Source organism: Microcaecilia unicolor, chromosome 2 (assembly GCF_901765095.1).
Source record: "Microcaecilia unicolor chromosome 2, aMicUni1.1, whole genome shotgun sequence".
Classification (NCBI taxonomy): domain Eukaryota; kingdom Metazoa; phylum Chordata; class Amphibia; order Gymnophiona; family Siphonopidae; genus Microcaecilia; species Microcaecilia unicolor.
In genome coordinates, this window is record NC_044032.1 from 333,085,020 (window position 1) to 333,101,521 (window position 16,502).

The 16,502-nt window shown below is 42.4% G+C and overlaps 1 protein-coding gene across 1 annotated transcript in view; it reads left to right on the forward strand.

Moving 5' to 3' along the window:
• The window catches only part of LOC115462047 (sialic acid synthase-like), a 76,636-nt gene that overhangs the window by 48,058 nt on the left and 12,076 nt on the right, over positions 1-16,502 (forward strand). The window contains exon 3 of the mRNA XM_030192095.1: positions 15,213-15,312. Coding sequence (XP_030047955.1) covers positions 15,213-15,312 — 100 coding nt within the window. The remainder of the gene's footprint in view (positions 1-15,212; positions 15,313-16,502) is intronic.

Consider the following 16,502-nt stretch of genomic DNA (forward strand, 5'->3'; position numbering starts at 1 on the left):
AAACCGTGTAAGTCTGCCCAGCACTATCCCCGCCTCCCGCCACCGGCTCTGCCACCCAATCTCGGCTAAGCTCCTGAGGATCCATTCCTTCTGAACAGGATTCCTTTATGTTTATCCCACGCGTGTTTGAATTCTGTTACCGTTTTCATTTCCACCACTTCCCGCGGGAGGGCATTCCAAGCATCCACTACTCTCTCCGTGAAAAAATACTTCCTGACATTTTTCTTGAGTCTTATGGCTGAAGGGGGGCACCTAGATGTGGGTACAGTGGGTTTTGGAGGCGGTTTGGAGCGCTCCCATTTACCAGCACAAGTGTAACAGGTAGGGGGGGTGGTGGGCCTGGTTCCACCTGGGTGAAGTCCATTGCACCCACTAACACTGCTAAAGGGACCTGCATACTGCTGTGATGGAGATGGGTATGGGATTTGAGGCTGGCTTACAGGCTGGAAAAATAAGTTGTTAAAGTTGTTTTTTTTTTGGTGGGAGGGGGTTAGTGACCACTGGGGGAGTCAGGGGTGGTGATCCCCGATTCCCTCCGGTGGTCATCTGGTCATTTAGGGCACTTTTTTGGGACTTGTTCGTGAAAAAAAAGGGTCCAAAAAAAGTGACCCAAATTCGCGGTAAAAAGGCTTTTTTTTTCGATTATCGGCCGAAGGCGCCCATCTCTTTTCGGGCGATAAACACGCCCCAGTCCCGCCTTCACCACGCCTCCGACATGCCCCCGTCAACTTTGTTCATTCCCATGATGAAGTGCAGTTGAAGATGCCCAAAATCGGCTTTCGATTATACCGATTTGGGCGCCTTTGCGAGATGGGTGCCCATCTCCCGATTTGGGTCGAAATATGGGTGCCCATCACTTTTGAAATAAGGCTATTAGTCTTTCAAGTTGAATTTATCTGGTTTTGGAACATGTCACGAGTAAACACAAGGCCCTATTGAACTCTTCCATTACAAGAAATGTGTACAGCAAAAATTGTGGGCTCTTTTATTTTTGACAAATTTCAAACATTTTTGGACCCCATTCAGATTGTTTCAGAAACATAGTAACATGATGGCAGATAAAGGCCAATTGGCCCATCCAGTCTGCCCATCCACAGTAACCACTAACTCCTCCTTTTCCTAAGGGATCCCACGTGCCTGTCCCACACTTCCTTAAATTCTGAAACAGTCCTCAACCCCACGACCTCCACCAGGACCTCCACCATGCATCCAGCACCCTTTCCGTGAAAGAGCATTTTCTTAGATTCCTCCAAAGTCTATTTCCTCTTAACTTCATCCTATGCCCTCTCATTCCAGAGTTTTCCTTCATTTGAAAAATGCTCACCTCCTGTACATTAATACCACTGAGGTATTTAAACTTCTCTATCTAATTTCCACTCTTCCACCTCTCTTCCAGCTTATACATGTTGAAATTCGTAAGCCTATCCCTAAATATTTTATGACAGAGACCACTTATCAATTTGTAGCCACCCTCTGGACTTATCAATTTGTAGCCAACTCCATTCTGTTTATATCTTTCTGTAGGTGCAGTCTACAGAATTGCACACAATACTCTAATGGAGCCTCACCAGAGACCTATACAAGGGCACTATCACCTCTTTTTTTCCTGCTGGTCATCCCTCTCCTTATGCACCCAATCATCCTGGGAGAGAGGTTCTGGAAGCAAAATTTAGGCTCTTAGGTAGAAAGCTGAAATCCAGATCCTCCAGGGTAGCATTTTCTGAAATGCTACCTGTGCCACGCGCAGGGCCCAAGAGACAGGCAGAGCTCCAGAGTCTCAATGCGTGGATGAGACGATGGTGCAGGGAGGAGGGCTTTAGATTTGTTAGGAACTGGGCAACATTCTGGGGAAGGGGGAGCCTATTCCGAAAGGATGGGCTCCATCTTAACCAGAGTGGGACCAGGCTGCTGGCATCGGCGTTTAAGAAGGAGATAGAGCAGCTTTTAAACTAGAAATGGGGGGAAGGCCGACAGTCGCTCAAAAGAGCATGGTTCGGGATAAGGTATCTTTCAAAGATATCACCATAACAGGGAAGATAGAGTATCCTGATAGTGAGGTTGCAAAAGAGATTGTAGTAGATCGGGTATCTTTAAATAACAATAAAAATCAGACAAAAGATTGCCAATTAATACTGTCAAGTACTAAGCATGATGTACTTAGGAACAACAAACATAGTTTGAAATGTCTATATGCGAATGCCAGGAGCCTAAGAAATAAGATGGGGGAGTTGGAATATATTGCACTAAATGAAAAATTAGATATAATAGGCATCTCTGAGACCTGGTGGAAGGAGGATAACCAGTGGGACACTGTCATACCGGGGTACAAATTATATCGTAGTGATAGGGTGAATCGGATTGGTGGAGGGGTAGCATTGTATATTAACGAGAGCCTTGAATCAAATAGATTGAAATTCTGCAGGAAACAAAACACTCCTTGGAATCACTGTGGATTGAAATTCCATGTGCAAAGGGGAAAAGGATAGTGATAGGAGTGTACTACCGTCCGCCTGGCCAGGACGAACAGACGGATGCGGAAATGTTAAAGGAAATCAGGGACGCAAACAAACTGGGCAACACAATAATAATGGGGGATTTCAATTACCCGCATATAGACTGGGTTAATGTAACATCTGTACACGCAAGGGACATAAGATTTCTTGATGAAATCAAGGACAGCTTCATGGAACAGCTAGTTCAGGAGCCGACAAGAGAAGGAAAAATACTAGACTTAGTCCTTAGTGGTGCTCATGATCTAGTGCAGGGGGTAACGATACGAGGGCCGCTTGATAACAGTGATCATAATATGATCGGTTTTGATATTGGCATTGAAGGAAGTGAAACTAGGAAATCAAGTACGCTAGCGTTTAACTATAGAAAAGGTGATTACGACCAAAATGAGAAAAATGGTAAAAAAAAGACTGAAAGGAGCAGCTCGCAGAGGTAAAAACTTGCATCAGGCGTGGATGCTGTTTAAAAACACCATCCTGGAGGTTCAGGACAAATATATTCCAAGTATAAGAAAAAAGGGAAAAAAGACGTAACGTCAGCCGGCGTGGCTAAACAGTAAGATAAAGGAAATCATTAGAGCCAAAAAACAATCCTTCAGAAAGTGGAGAAGAGAACCAACTGAAAGTAACAGGATAGATCATAAGGAATGCCAAGCCAAATGCAAAGCGGAGATAAGGAGGGCAAAAAAGGACTTTGAGAAGAAATTAGCGTTGGAAGCAAAAATACATAGTACAACCTTTTTTAGATACATTAAAAGCAGGAAACCGGCCAAGAGTCGGTTGGGCCGCTGGACGAAAATGGTGTTAAGGGGCGATCAAGGAGGACAAAGCCGTAGCGGAGAAATTAAATGAATTCTTTGCTTCGGTCTTCACCGAGGAGGATTTGGGGGGGACACCGGTGCCGGAAAGAATATTTGAAGCGGGGGAGTCGGAGAAACTAAACAAATTCTCTGTAACCTTGGAGGATGTAATGGGGTCAGTTCAGCAAGCTGAAGAGTAGTAAATCACCGGGACCTGATGGTATTCATCCCAGAGTATTAATAGAACTAAAAAATGAACTTGCGGAGCTACTGTTAGAAATATGCAATCTGTCCCTAAAATCGAGTGTAGTACCGGAAGACTGGAGGGTAGCCAATGTTACTCCGATTTTTAAGAAGGGTTACAGAGGAGATCCGGGAAATTATAGACCGGTGAGTCTGACGTCGGTGCCGGGCAAGATGGTGGAGGCTATTATTAAGAATAAAATTGCAGAGCATATACAAAAACATGGACTGATGAGACAAAGTCAGCACGGATTTAGTGAAGGGAAGTCTTGCCTCACCAATCTAATGCATTTTTTTTGAGGGGGGTAAGCAAACATGTGGACAATGGGGAGCCGGTTGATATGTATATCTGGGATTTTCAGAAGGCGTTTGACAAAGTGCCGCACGAAAGACTCCTGAAGAAATTGCTGAGTCATGGAATCGGAGGTAGGGTATTATTATGGATTAAGAACTGGTTGAAAGATAGGAAGCAGAGAGTAGGATTGCGTGGCCAGTATTCTCAGTGGAGGAGGGTAGTTAGTGGGGTCCCGCAGGGGTCTGTGCTGGGTCCGTTGCTTTTTAATGTATTATAAATGACCTAGAGATGGGAATAACTAGTGAGGTAATTAAATTCGCCGATGACACAAAATTATTCAGGGTCGTCAAGTCGCAGGAGGAATGTGAACGATTACAGGAGGACCCTTGCGAGACTGGGAGAATGGGCGTGCAAGTGGCAGATGAAGTTCAATGTTGACAGTGCAAAGTGATGCATGTGGGTAAGAGGAACCCGAATTATAGCTACGTCTTGCAAGGTTCCGCGTTAGGAGTTACGGATCAAGAAAGGGATCTGGGTGTCGTCGTCGATGATACGCTGAAACCTTCTGCTCAGTGTGCTGCTGCGGCTAGGAAAGCGAATAGAATGTTGGGTGTTATTAGGAAGGGTAATGGAGTCCAGGTATGCGGATGTTATAATGCCGTGTATCGCTCCATGGTGCGACCGCACCTGGAGTATTGTGTTCAGTACTGGTCTCCGTATCTCAAAAAAGATATAGTAGAATTGGAAAAGGTACAGCGAAGGGCGACGAAAATGATAGTGGGATGGGACGACTTTCCTATGAAGAGAGGCTGAGAAGGCTAGGGCTTTTCAGCTTGGAGAAGAGACGGCTGAGGGGAGATATGATAGAAGTGTATAAAATAATGAGTGGAATGGATCGGGTGGATGTGAAGCGACTGTTCACGCTATCCAAAAATACTAGGACTAGAGGGCATGAGTTGAAGCTACAGTGTGGTAAATTTAAACGAATCGGAGAAAATGTTTCTTCACCCAACGTGTAATTAGACTCTGGAATTCGTTGCCGGAGAACGTGGTACGGGCGGTTAGCTTGACGGAGTTTAAAAAGGGGTTAGATAGATTCCTAAAGGACAAGTCCATAGACCGCTATTAAATGGACTTGGAAAAAATTCCGCATTTTTAGGTATAACTTGTCTGGAATGTTTTTACGTTTGGGGAGCGTGCCAGGTGCCCTTGACCTGGATTGGCCACTGTCGGTGACAGGATGCTGGGCTAGATGGACCTTTGGTCTTTCCCAGTATGGCACTACTTATGTACTTATGTACTTATGTACTTATGTACTTTGACCGCTGCCTTTTCTACCAGACACAATTACCCCCAAGTCCCGCTCTTCTTTTGTATACAGAAGCACTTCACTTCCTATATTGTACCGTTCCCTTGGAATCTTGTAACCCAAGTGCATGACCCTGCATTTCTTAGCATTAAATCTTAGTTGCCAATTATTGGGCCATTCTTCAAGCTTTGCTAGATCATGCCATCCACACCCTCCAGGGTATCATACACAAAGAGACAAACCTTACCAGACAGTCCTTCCGCAATATCACTAACAAAGATGTTAAAAAGAGCTGGCCCAAGGACCAATCCCTGCGGTATACCACTGATAATATCCCTTTCCTCAGAGCAAGCTCCATTTACCACTACCCTCTGTTTCCTTCCATTTAACCAGTTTTTAACCCAGGCAGTCACTTTAGGTCCCATACTGAGGGCACTCAGTTTATTTATCAGTCACCTGTGCAGAACTGTGTTAAAGGCTTTGCTAAAATCCAAGTACATCATAAGTACATAAGTACATAAGCACCGCTATACTGGGAAAAGACCAAGGGTCCATCAAGCCCAGCATCCTGTCTCCGACAGTGGCCAATCCAGGCTTCAAGAACCCGGCAACCACCCCCCCCCCCCCCAAAAAAAAAAAAAAATTAATAATGTTCAATGGACTTTTCCCTCAGGAATCTGTCCAAACCCCCTTTAAATTCCATAAGGCCAGCTGCTGTCACTACATTCTCCGGCAACGAGTTCCAGAGTCTACACGCTGAGTAAAGAAAAACTTTCTCCTATTTGTTTTAAATCTACCATATTCTAGCTTCATCTTGTGTCCCCTGGTTTTGTTGTTGTTTGAAAGTGTAAACAAAGGTTTCACATCTGTCCAATCTACTCCGCTCTTTATCTTGTAGACTTCTATCATATCACCACTCAGCCGCCTTTTCTCCAAGTTGAAGAGCCCTAACCTTCTCAGCCTTTCCTCCTAGGGAAGTTGTTCCATTCCCTTTATCATTTTCGTCGCCCTTCTCTGCACCTTCTCTAATGCCTTTATATCTTTTTTGAGATGCGGCGACCAGAACTGGACACAATACTCAAGGTGTGGTCGCACCATGGAGCGATACAACGGCATTATAACATCCTCGTGTTTGTTTTCCATCCCTTTCCTAATAATACTCAACATTCTTTGCGCTTTCTTAGCCGCGACAGCACACTGGCAGACGTTTTTTAACGTCTTATCAACGATGACTCCCAGATCCCTTTCTAGGTCCGTAACTCCTAACGCAGAACCTTGCATGACATAGCTGTAATTCGGGTTCCTCTTGCCCACATGCATCACTTTGCACTTGTCAACATTGAACTTCATCTGCCACTTGGACGCCCAATCCCCAGCCTCGCGAGGTCCTCCTGTAATCTTTCACACTCCCTCCTGAGACCTTTACGACCCTGAATAATTTGGTGTCATCTGCGAATTAATTACCTCACTAGTTACTCCCATCTCTAGGTCATTTATAAATATGTTAAAAAGCAGCGGTCCCAACACAGACCCCTGCGGGACCCCACTAACTACCCTTCTCCATTGAGAATACTGACCATTCAACCCTACTCTTTGCGTCTATCTTTCAACCAGCTCTTAATCCATAGTAATACCCTACCTCCGATCCCATGACTCTCCAGTTTCCTCAGGAGCCTTTCATGAGGCACTTTGTCAAACGCCTTTTGAAATCTAGATACACAATATCCCACGGCTCCCCATCATCCACATGTTGTTCACCCCCTCAAAAAAATGCAGTAGATTGGTGAGGCAAGACTTCCCTTCACTAAATCCGTGCTGACTTTGCCTCATCAACCCATGTTTTTGTACGTGCTCTGTAATTTTATTCTTGATAATAGCCTCTACCATTTTGCCCGGTACCAACTTCAGACTCACCGGTCTATAATTTCTCGGATCTCCTCTGGAACCCTTTTTAAAAATCGGCGTAACATTGGCTACCCTCCAGTCTTCCGGTACCACACTCGATTTTAGGGATAGATTGCATATTACTAACAGTAGCTCTGCAAGTTCATTTTTCAGTTCTATTAATACTCTGGGATGAATACCATCAGGTCCTGGCGATTTACTACTCTTCAGTTTGCAGAACTGACCCATTACATCCTCCAAGTTTACAGAGAATTTGTTTAGTTTCTTCAACTCGCCCACTTCAAATACATCACATTTAGCGCCCCTCCCATGTCAAATGTTTGGTCACCTAGTCAATGAAATTAATCAGATTTGTCTGACATGACCTGCCTCTAGTGATGCCATGCTGCCTCAGGTCTAGCAGTCCATTCAATTCGAGACACTACCAATCCTCCACTTTAGAAGGGTTTTCAGTAGTTTACTCACCACTGAGGTCAGACTGACAGGTCTGTAATTCCCAACCTCCTCCTTACTTCTGCTCTTCTGCAGAGGGACCACATCCGCACTTCTCCAGTTGTCCAGGACAACTCCCAGACTCTAAGGAAACATTGAAGAGGTCAGACAGCAGAGTCACCAGAACATTTCCAAGTTCCTTTACCCCTCAGATGTATCCATCAGGCCCCATCACTTTGTCCACTTTTAGTTTAGCTAGCTCCTCGCAAACACAGTTTTCTGAGAATCGGTTCTGGTCTACCACACATCTATCCCCATTAGCATTTGTTTTCTGCAGTCCTACCTCCGGCATTTCATCTGGAACACACAACAGAAATAATTATTAAGCAGTTCAGCTTTATCCTTATCAGCTTCTACATATTTCTCCCCCTCAGCTTTGAGCCTCACAATGCTATTTGACACTTCCTTCCTCCTGTCACTTACATAGCTGAAAATGTCTTGTCCCCCAATTTTACCGTATTGGCTATCTTTTCTTCTTCCATTTGCCTCTTCGGTTTTTTGACAGCTTTTCCAGCTTCTCTTAGATTTTCCAGGTATTTTTTGCATGTCTTCCTCTTTCTGAGTCGTCTTGTAACATAAGAAGGCTAACCTTCTTTCCTTTACCTTTTCAGCTACTTTGTTTTGAGAACCAGAGTGTCCTTCTTTCCTCTTACTTTTGTGTAATTTTCTAACATAAAAGTTTGTCACCTTAAAAATAGCTCCTTTAGTTTTGCCCACTGCTGTTCTACTTCCTTCAGCTGTTCCTATTCAATTAACTCTTCCTTGAGAAACTCCCCCATCTCGGCAGAGTTAGTTCTTTTGAAATCTAGGAACTTCAATCTTGAATTAAACCCTCTCCTTCTTTGTCTTAATATTGAACTACCTCATCAAGTGATCACTAGATGCAAAAGGATCTCCCACTGTAACATCAGAAACATTCTCCCCGTTGTAAGCACCAGGTCTAGAATAGCTCCATCCCGTTGTTCCATTACCCACTGCTGAAACAATTCTTCCTGTAGAGAATCCAATATCCAGTGGCGTACCAAGGTGGGGGCGGTGGGGGCGGTCCGCCCCAGGTGCATGCCGCTGGGGGTGCCGCAGCGTGCGCCGGCTCCTCCGAGTTCGCTAACTTCGTTCGTTCGCATGCAGCTCCCTCTGCCCCGGGGGGTGTCATTTCGCCGGAGGGGGGGGGAGGTGTCATCTAGCGGGGAGTGGGGGGGCGCGCTGCACCCAGGGGGGGTGCATCGGTGCTCCGCCCCGGGGCCATCCAGGCCAGGAATGCCCTGCCAATATCCCTTTGCTTCTAGATGTCCCAGTAGTAGGGACGCCCCAATCGACATCTACCATATTAAAATCACATATCAATATTACTTCTCCTTTCCTAGCTATCTTGTGGATGTCTTCAATTAAGTCTCTGTCCATTTCTTCTGACTGTAAAGGTGACATGTATATTACACCAATGTAATATTGGAGGTTGGGAGGCGGGGATAGTGCGGGGCAGACTTATACGGTCTGTGCCAGAGCCAGTGGTGGGAGGCGGGACTGGAGGTTGGGAGGCAGGGATAGCACTGGGCAGACTTATACGGTCTGTGCCAGAGCCGTGGTGGGAGGCGGGGATAGTGCTGGGCAGACTTATATGGTCTGTGCCAGAGCCAGTGGTGGGAGGCGGGACTGGAGGTTGGGAGGCAGGGATAGCACTGGGCAGACTTATACGGTCTGTGCCAGAGCCGGGGTGTGGAGGCGGGGATAGTGCTGGGCAGACTGATATGGTCTGTGCCCTGAAGAGCACAGGTACAATCAAAGTAGGGTATACACAAAAGTAGCACAACATGAGTTGTCTTGTTGGGCAGACTGGATGGACCTTGCAGGTCTTTTTCTGCCGTCATCTACTATGTTACTATATGTAAATACATTTTCCTTTCCCTCTTACCAATTTACCCACATTGCTTCTTTCTTATGTCCTGCAGTTCTGTCACTTTAATATTATTCTTAACATATAATGCCACTATTCCACCCTTTTTTCCTACCCCTGTCCTTCCTGATAGATTATGGCCAGGTATAACTATATCCCAGTCATGGTTCTCCGTGAACTACATCTCCATGACCACCACTAAATCCAAGACGGTTTCTATCATTTCATCCTCTAGATCTAGAAATGTGTTTTCTTTACTACGGGCTATGGTATACATGCCTCTCCAGATGTTACTCTTTTCCCTTTCTATAAGGGTATTTGATGTCTTACATTCCTGAGGGTCATTAATGACTTTCAGGCTTTTCTCACCCATCCCCAGCAAATTTAGTACTTCTAAAATTAAGTTTTATATTTAATCTTTTATATGCACTACTTCAAGCTTTTACATGCATAAGTAAATTTAATGCAGTTTCTTTACACACATAAAATTAATGAAATAAAGGCATGCTAATGAATGTACAGTACATCCCTATTTGTCACTCCTACCTGGGTCATCTTGATTTCTTCTTGTAAATAGCTTTCTGATGGACTTCAGGGATTTGGCAGAACCTAGGTTTGATTACAATGTTGGATATTGTAATAAGTTGTAATCAATTAAACCTCCATGCAGAAACAGAGACAAACTAAGTAGGGCTTCCTGCTTACAATGTATTAGATAGACCCACTTACACTCATGTCTATTAAACCTCCATACAGCGGCTATACATAATCTCAAAGCCTATTGTATGTATGTCTATACTATGCTTGGATGAGAATTGCACTACGAACTAAAGACGCAATCCATGTTTAACTGCTTGATCATTCTATAAGCACTAGATGCACTATACTAGTCCGAACTGTGCCATAGACGAGAACTACAACACGGATTATAAGTGAGACTCTTATCTTATCTTATCGAACATGCTTAAATGTTAACATAGCTAATGTTAATACCGATTGATGATAAGACTGCTCAATGTAGATACTGCTTAAAACTACATTTACTCACTACTTATTGCTAATAATGCTTGATGTTGATACTGCCTAATACTGACACTGCTTAATGTTCACACGTAATTTCATTCACTAATTCCCCTCAAGCACAACCAAGCACCACGAACCATAACCAACATGAACACTAACAAATTACTCATGATAATTTACTTCCTTCCCCTAATCTACCACGCATGGACCACCCCCAATTTAAACAACAATCTACCCACAATACACAAACCCTACAGACAACCTATTTACTACTCATCAGACCAAAAGAACAACAATCAATTAAAAGGAAGAACAAATACACAAGGACATAACCAACAGGAAAGGAAAAAAAGGAAACAACAAAACCAGATACCAAGAAAACAGGCAAATACAAATCAACACATCTACGCCCCAAACTGAGCCTTACCATTCAATCAACTGGGGTACGTAAACGCCAGATCAGTAGTAATAAACAGAGACTATAACAGACTGGATTACTACAGACAATCTTGCCTTCTATTCATCACTGAAACCTGGATCCAGTGACCTTAAGACCCCATAATCTTAGAATTAGGCCCACCAGGATACAAACTTACCCACTGGACAAGAAACGGAAAAAGAGGAGGTGGAATAGCCATAATATACAATCCAGTTCACCATCACACCCACAGCTGAATCCATTCTACCACAACTTGAAATCGCCTCGGTAAGAATCAGTCACCCAAACTTGCAGGAACACCTCAACGCAATCCTACTCTACAGACCGCCAGGCAACTGGCAAGACTCACAAACACACTTTATGGACTTCATCTCGAACACTTGTGTTCTACCTCAAACCTTATCATAATAGGATATCAACCTGCACCTTGAAGATCTTACCTTAGCAAGCACCCAAGAATGCAAAGAGTTCCTACAACTATGGGATCTTCATGCACCAAATACACAACCACACACATAAAGGACACACACTAGACATTATCACACACAAATTCGATCCAGACTCACACCTTCTACTAACAGATACAAGATGGACACCCGCACCGTGATCAGACCACTATAAAGCATGCATCTCCCTCCAATGGCGAACGAAAGGCACAATTAATAAACAAGAACGAATAACCTACACCACGAGAGGAAAATAGACCCGGTAACATTCTAGCAACAGATCTACCACAACGGATGGACAACAAAAGCAGACACAAACCAATTCCTCCTAGAATGGGACGATAGATGCAGAACAATACTAGACAACATTGCCCCAACTCAAACCAGAACCTCACACAGGAAGAACTCAACACCATGGTTCTCTGAAGAACTGAAAAAACTCAAAACACATGTTAGAAGGTTAGAACGTGCGTGGAGTAAAAGAAAGACGACCCAACACTTAACGCCTGGAAACAACTTAAAAGAAAATATAATATACCATAAGGCAAACTAAAAGATTATTTTATAAAAATGAAATCGGACTGAACTACAAAGACACACACAACTCTTCCAAGTCGTGAATAAACTACTAGATACTACACCAATCACAACCAACAACAAAGACACACCAGGAGCAGACAATTTCGCGAGATACTTCAATGAGAAAATCATACAACTGCGACTTAAAATACCAGTCAGCACCAACGATTACGCCGCACTCCTTGACTGTCTAGATCCAAACCCTGGTGTATACCCAGCAGACAGAACCTGGACCAATTTCGAGATATTATTGGAGGATCTTATCTCCCAAACGTTCAAAATATTTGCCAAATATCATTGCAAATTAGATATGTGCCCCTCATCAATTTATAACAGACCTCAAAAATCACGTAAACTATATGCTACAAATTGGACTCTTCCTGAAGGAAAAAGGAAACATTCTACTCACCTCTATACTCAAGGACGCAAAGAAGAGTGCCAGTGAACTAACCAACTACAGGCTAGTAGCATCCATACCCTTAATAACCAAATTAACAGAAGGGATGGTAACCAAACAACTCACAAACTATTTAAACAAATTCTCAATACTACACGACTCCCAGTCAGGATTTAGGTCTAACCATAGCACGGAAACAGTACTAGTTACTCTCATAAATAAATTTAAACAAATGATTGCAACTGGCAAGAACATACTACTTTTACAATTTGACATGTCTAGCGCCTTCGACATGGTTGATCATGGAATACTATTACATATCCTCGAGTACTTCAGAATTGGAGAAAATGTTCTCAATTGGTTCAAGGGGTTCCTGACCACACGATCATACCAAGTGATATCTAATTCGACTACATCAGCTACATGGATACCTGAATGTGGAGTTCCACAGGGATCCCCCCTCTCACCGACTCTATTCAACTTAATGATGATACCCTTGGCGAAACTACTATCAAACCAAAACCTTAACCCATACATATACGCAGATGACGTAACGATCTACATTCCAATTAAACAAGAGCTAAAGGAAATTTCCAATGACATCAACCAAAGCCTATATATCATGCACACATGGGCGGATGCATTCAAGCTGAAACTTAATGCAGAAAAAACCCAATGCCTAATACTCACCTCGCAATACAACACGAACAAATTCACTGCCATTGAACACCAAAACTGAATCTTCCAATTTCGGACACCCTAAAAATTCTTGGAGTTACCATTGACCGACACCTAACACTTGAGAGTCACGCGAAAAACACAACCAAGAAGATGTTCCACTCAATGTGGAAATTAAAAGAGTAAGACCTTTCTTCCCAAGAACCGTCTTACGCAACCTGGTACAATCAATGGTACTCAGTCATCTAGATTATTGCAATGCACTCTACGCTGGCTGCAAAGAGCAAATAATCAAGAAACTTCAGACAGCTCAGAACACTGCAGCTAGACTCATATTTGGTAAAACAAAATACGAAAGCGCTAAACCCCTATGAGAAAAGCTGCACTGGCTCCCACTCAAAGAACGTATCACGTTCAAAATATGTACCCTAGTTCATAAAATTATTCACGGAGATGCACCAGCCTACATGTCAGACCTGATAGACCTACCACCCAGGAATGCTAAGAAATCATCCCGTACATTCCTTAATCTTCACTTCCCAAATTGTAAAGGTCTTAACTACAAACTAATGCATGCGTCAACCTTTTCCTACCTGAGCACACAATTCTGGAATGCACTACCGTGCAACTTAAAAACGATCTATGAACTAGCTAACTTCCGAATTCTACTGAAGACCCATCTCTTTAACAAGGCATACAACAACAAGCAACAAATATGAACTCATGTACACATATCCAGAACTGCCTCTACAACACTTGCTTGCCAAACTATTATCATGTTTTTGCGCTATCATGTTACCCAAGATCCTTCTGCTATTACTAAATGTATATTTTCTTATATAATTCTTAGATATTTCTTAAATATTTCTTACTATGTTTGCTTGTTAAAATACTATCATGTTTTATCATTATCATGTTACCCAAAATCCTTCGTTATTACTAAATGTATACTTTCTCATGTATTTCCACTATTCATGATGTATTGTAAGCCACATTGAGCCTGCAAAGAGGTGGGAAAATGTGGGATACAAATGCAACAAATAATAATAAATAAATAATAAATAAATAAATCTATGATGATTTCATATTTAAAAACATTGGCCTATCCTGGGGTTTTAGAAAGATGTCTCTGTTCCATTATTTGGATCAGATCTTCCTTTTATATTTTAATTAGTTGTGTCTCATATTTTGAGCTTCAGGGTAACTGGGGATTTGAAGTCTCAGATCTTTCCTGGAGACTTTGGTCTGAACCAGTTAAATATTCTCTAACCAGTGTTTTAGGTGATTCATGTGGAGGGTCTGTATCTTCATTTTTTAAAATGATTATTAGGATGGGCACTTTGGTAATTCTGGACCCTATTTTCTTTGCTGCCTCATAGGATCTTTGCCACTTCCCCCCTCCCCATACTATCTGCTTGAACAAGAGTACATATCTGGGAGATGCAGGGCTATTATGCAACCCATAAGACACTTGGAGATTCTATCAGCAAAAAGGAGGTTTTTCTTCAGGGCCCTAAGATCTAGGGAGACATCCATGTGTAGTGTGTTGAGCCAAAATAAAAGAAGTCTACTATACTATACTATACTATACTAAAAGTCTTATATTCAACAGATATCACTAGGAATCAAAGTGAATTAAATTACAATAGAAAAGAGTTATTTAATTCAGAAACCATTTGCACAAAGTACAAATTACCTCGAGAACAAATATGTCTTCAGTGCTAGATAATAAGGAAGTTGTCTGATTTGGATTGGAAGGTTTACTAAGATACTTGTTGATGAAGTTAACAAAAATGCATAATTCTTTCTAATGATATCCATCAATTTAATTTAAGCAGTCACTTAAACAGTTCAGATGCATGCAGGGGCCTCACTTTCAATAGATGCCCTATCAAATTACCTCAGAAATCAACTCTTGTCTCTGTAGGACCTCCCTTTGGCTCTTCTTTCCTGTCTTCCTCTTAAAGAAAAGGTATGACACTTGTCTTTATTTTAGTAGTAGTAATAACACTGGGTAAGCTTCTATTGTCCATTCTCCTTGGTAGCTAGCTACAGATCTGCACTGGAATCTGTTCTTCTCTCTCTCCTCTCTCTGTCTCTTTTCAGCTTCTTCAAAACAAGGATGAAGGTGTATCAAAATATCAGAAATACTGCCCTTCAGTAGGAATTCCATTCCTTAATTTAACTTTTCCATTTTTTAAATAGATGTCTGTAGACTTCTTACATGAATTGGATGTTCCCTTTTTTAAAGTTGCCTCTGCAGATGCTAACAATTTTCCGTATTTAGCAAAGACAGCAAAGAAAGGTGAGTGGTCTACAATGTCATTGTCTGTATTGAAAACTGCTTGATGAAAGTGACTAAAATGTGAAGATTTGTGGGATACCTCCAAAACTTAGCAGGAAAAATAATTATAAACACCACAGAGGAGACACAGATTTAAATCCAAATATTCAGAATCTACATGTATGTATTGTAGAAGAGGGTTCAGATTGTACAAATCCCTCCTCTCCCATTACCTTCTTACTTGTAACATTTTGTCTGACTAAATTGGAGGAGGAAATGGGGGGTGTTTCTGGGATTTGGTGTAATTTTAGCTACTCAGCACTTCCTGGTAAAAGTTATCTGAGTTATTCTGTTCAGCCAAAAAGCAGGCTTAAATTAACCACACAAATCGGTCTGGTTAACATTAGACTATCTATTCAGCTCAAACATAGTGGGGGGGGGGGGGGGGGGGGGGAATTGGGGAGGGGTAGGGGGCTGTCAGGTGTCTACTTGGCACACCAGTGGTCTGTGTTTGAAAAGGGGGAAGAATGGAGTTCCAAGGGCCACAGACAACCAGGAATTTTTCCTGGGCTTTTTCACTTCCATGGTTAAAAGGCCATGAGAAAACTCCAATGTCAATCAAAGAGAACAAAAGAAGGAGAAAAACCAATCCTCATGAATGTGTAGAGCAATACAACAAAAGTGAGGCAAAAAAAAAAAAAACCAAGGACTCCAAAAATTCAATATTGGACCTCTAATATGATGAATAAATCCAATACATCAACGACTCGACATGGCTGTGTTTCTCCCGCAGCCATAACATATAGCGCCTTATCTTCTGTGCAATATAGCATGGTCGGATAAAAGCATTATTACACATAACCAGGACCAAACTGTACCAATATACACCATAGGTACTTTGACCCCTTATGCAGGCTCACACACCAAAGCATGGCCATGTCGGGTTGTTGATGACTTGGATTTATTCATCATATTAAAGGTCCTATATTGAATTTTTAGAATCCTCGTTTTCTTTGCCTCACTTCTGTTGTGTTGTTCTTTTCACTTCCCTCCTGGCAGTATTGAATGGGATTGATTCATGCATTGACAATACGAGAAGAAATGCAACATGCAGGAAAATGATGGTGTCCACTGGGGTTTTTTTTCAAAATCTAAAGCATACCCTTAACACTACTGTGATTTGCATGACAATTAGTTTAATACTCGGGAGT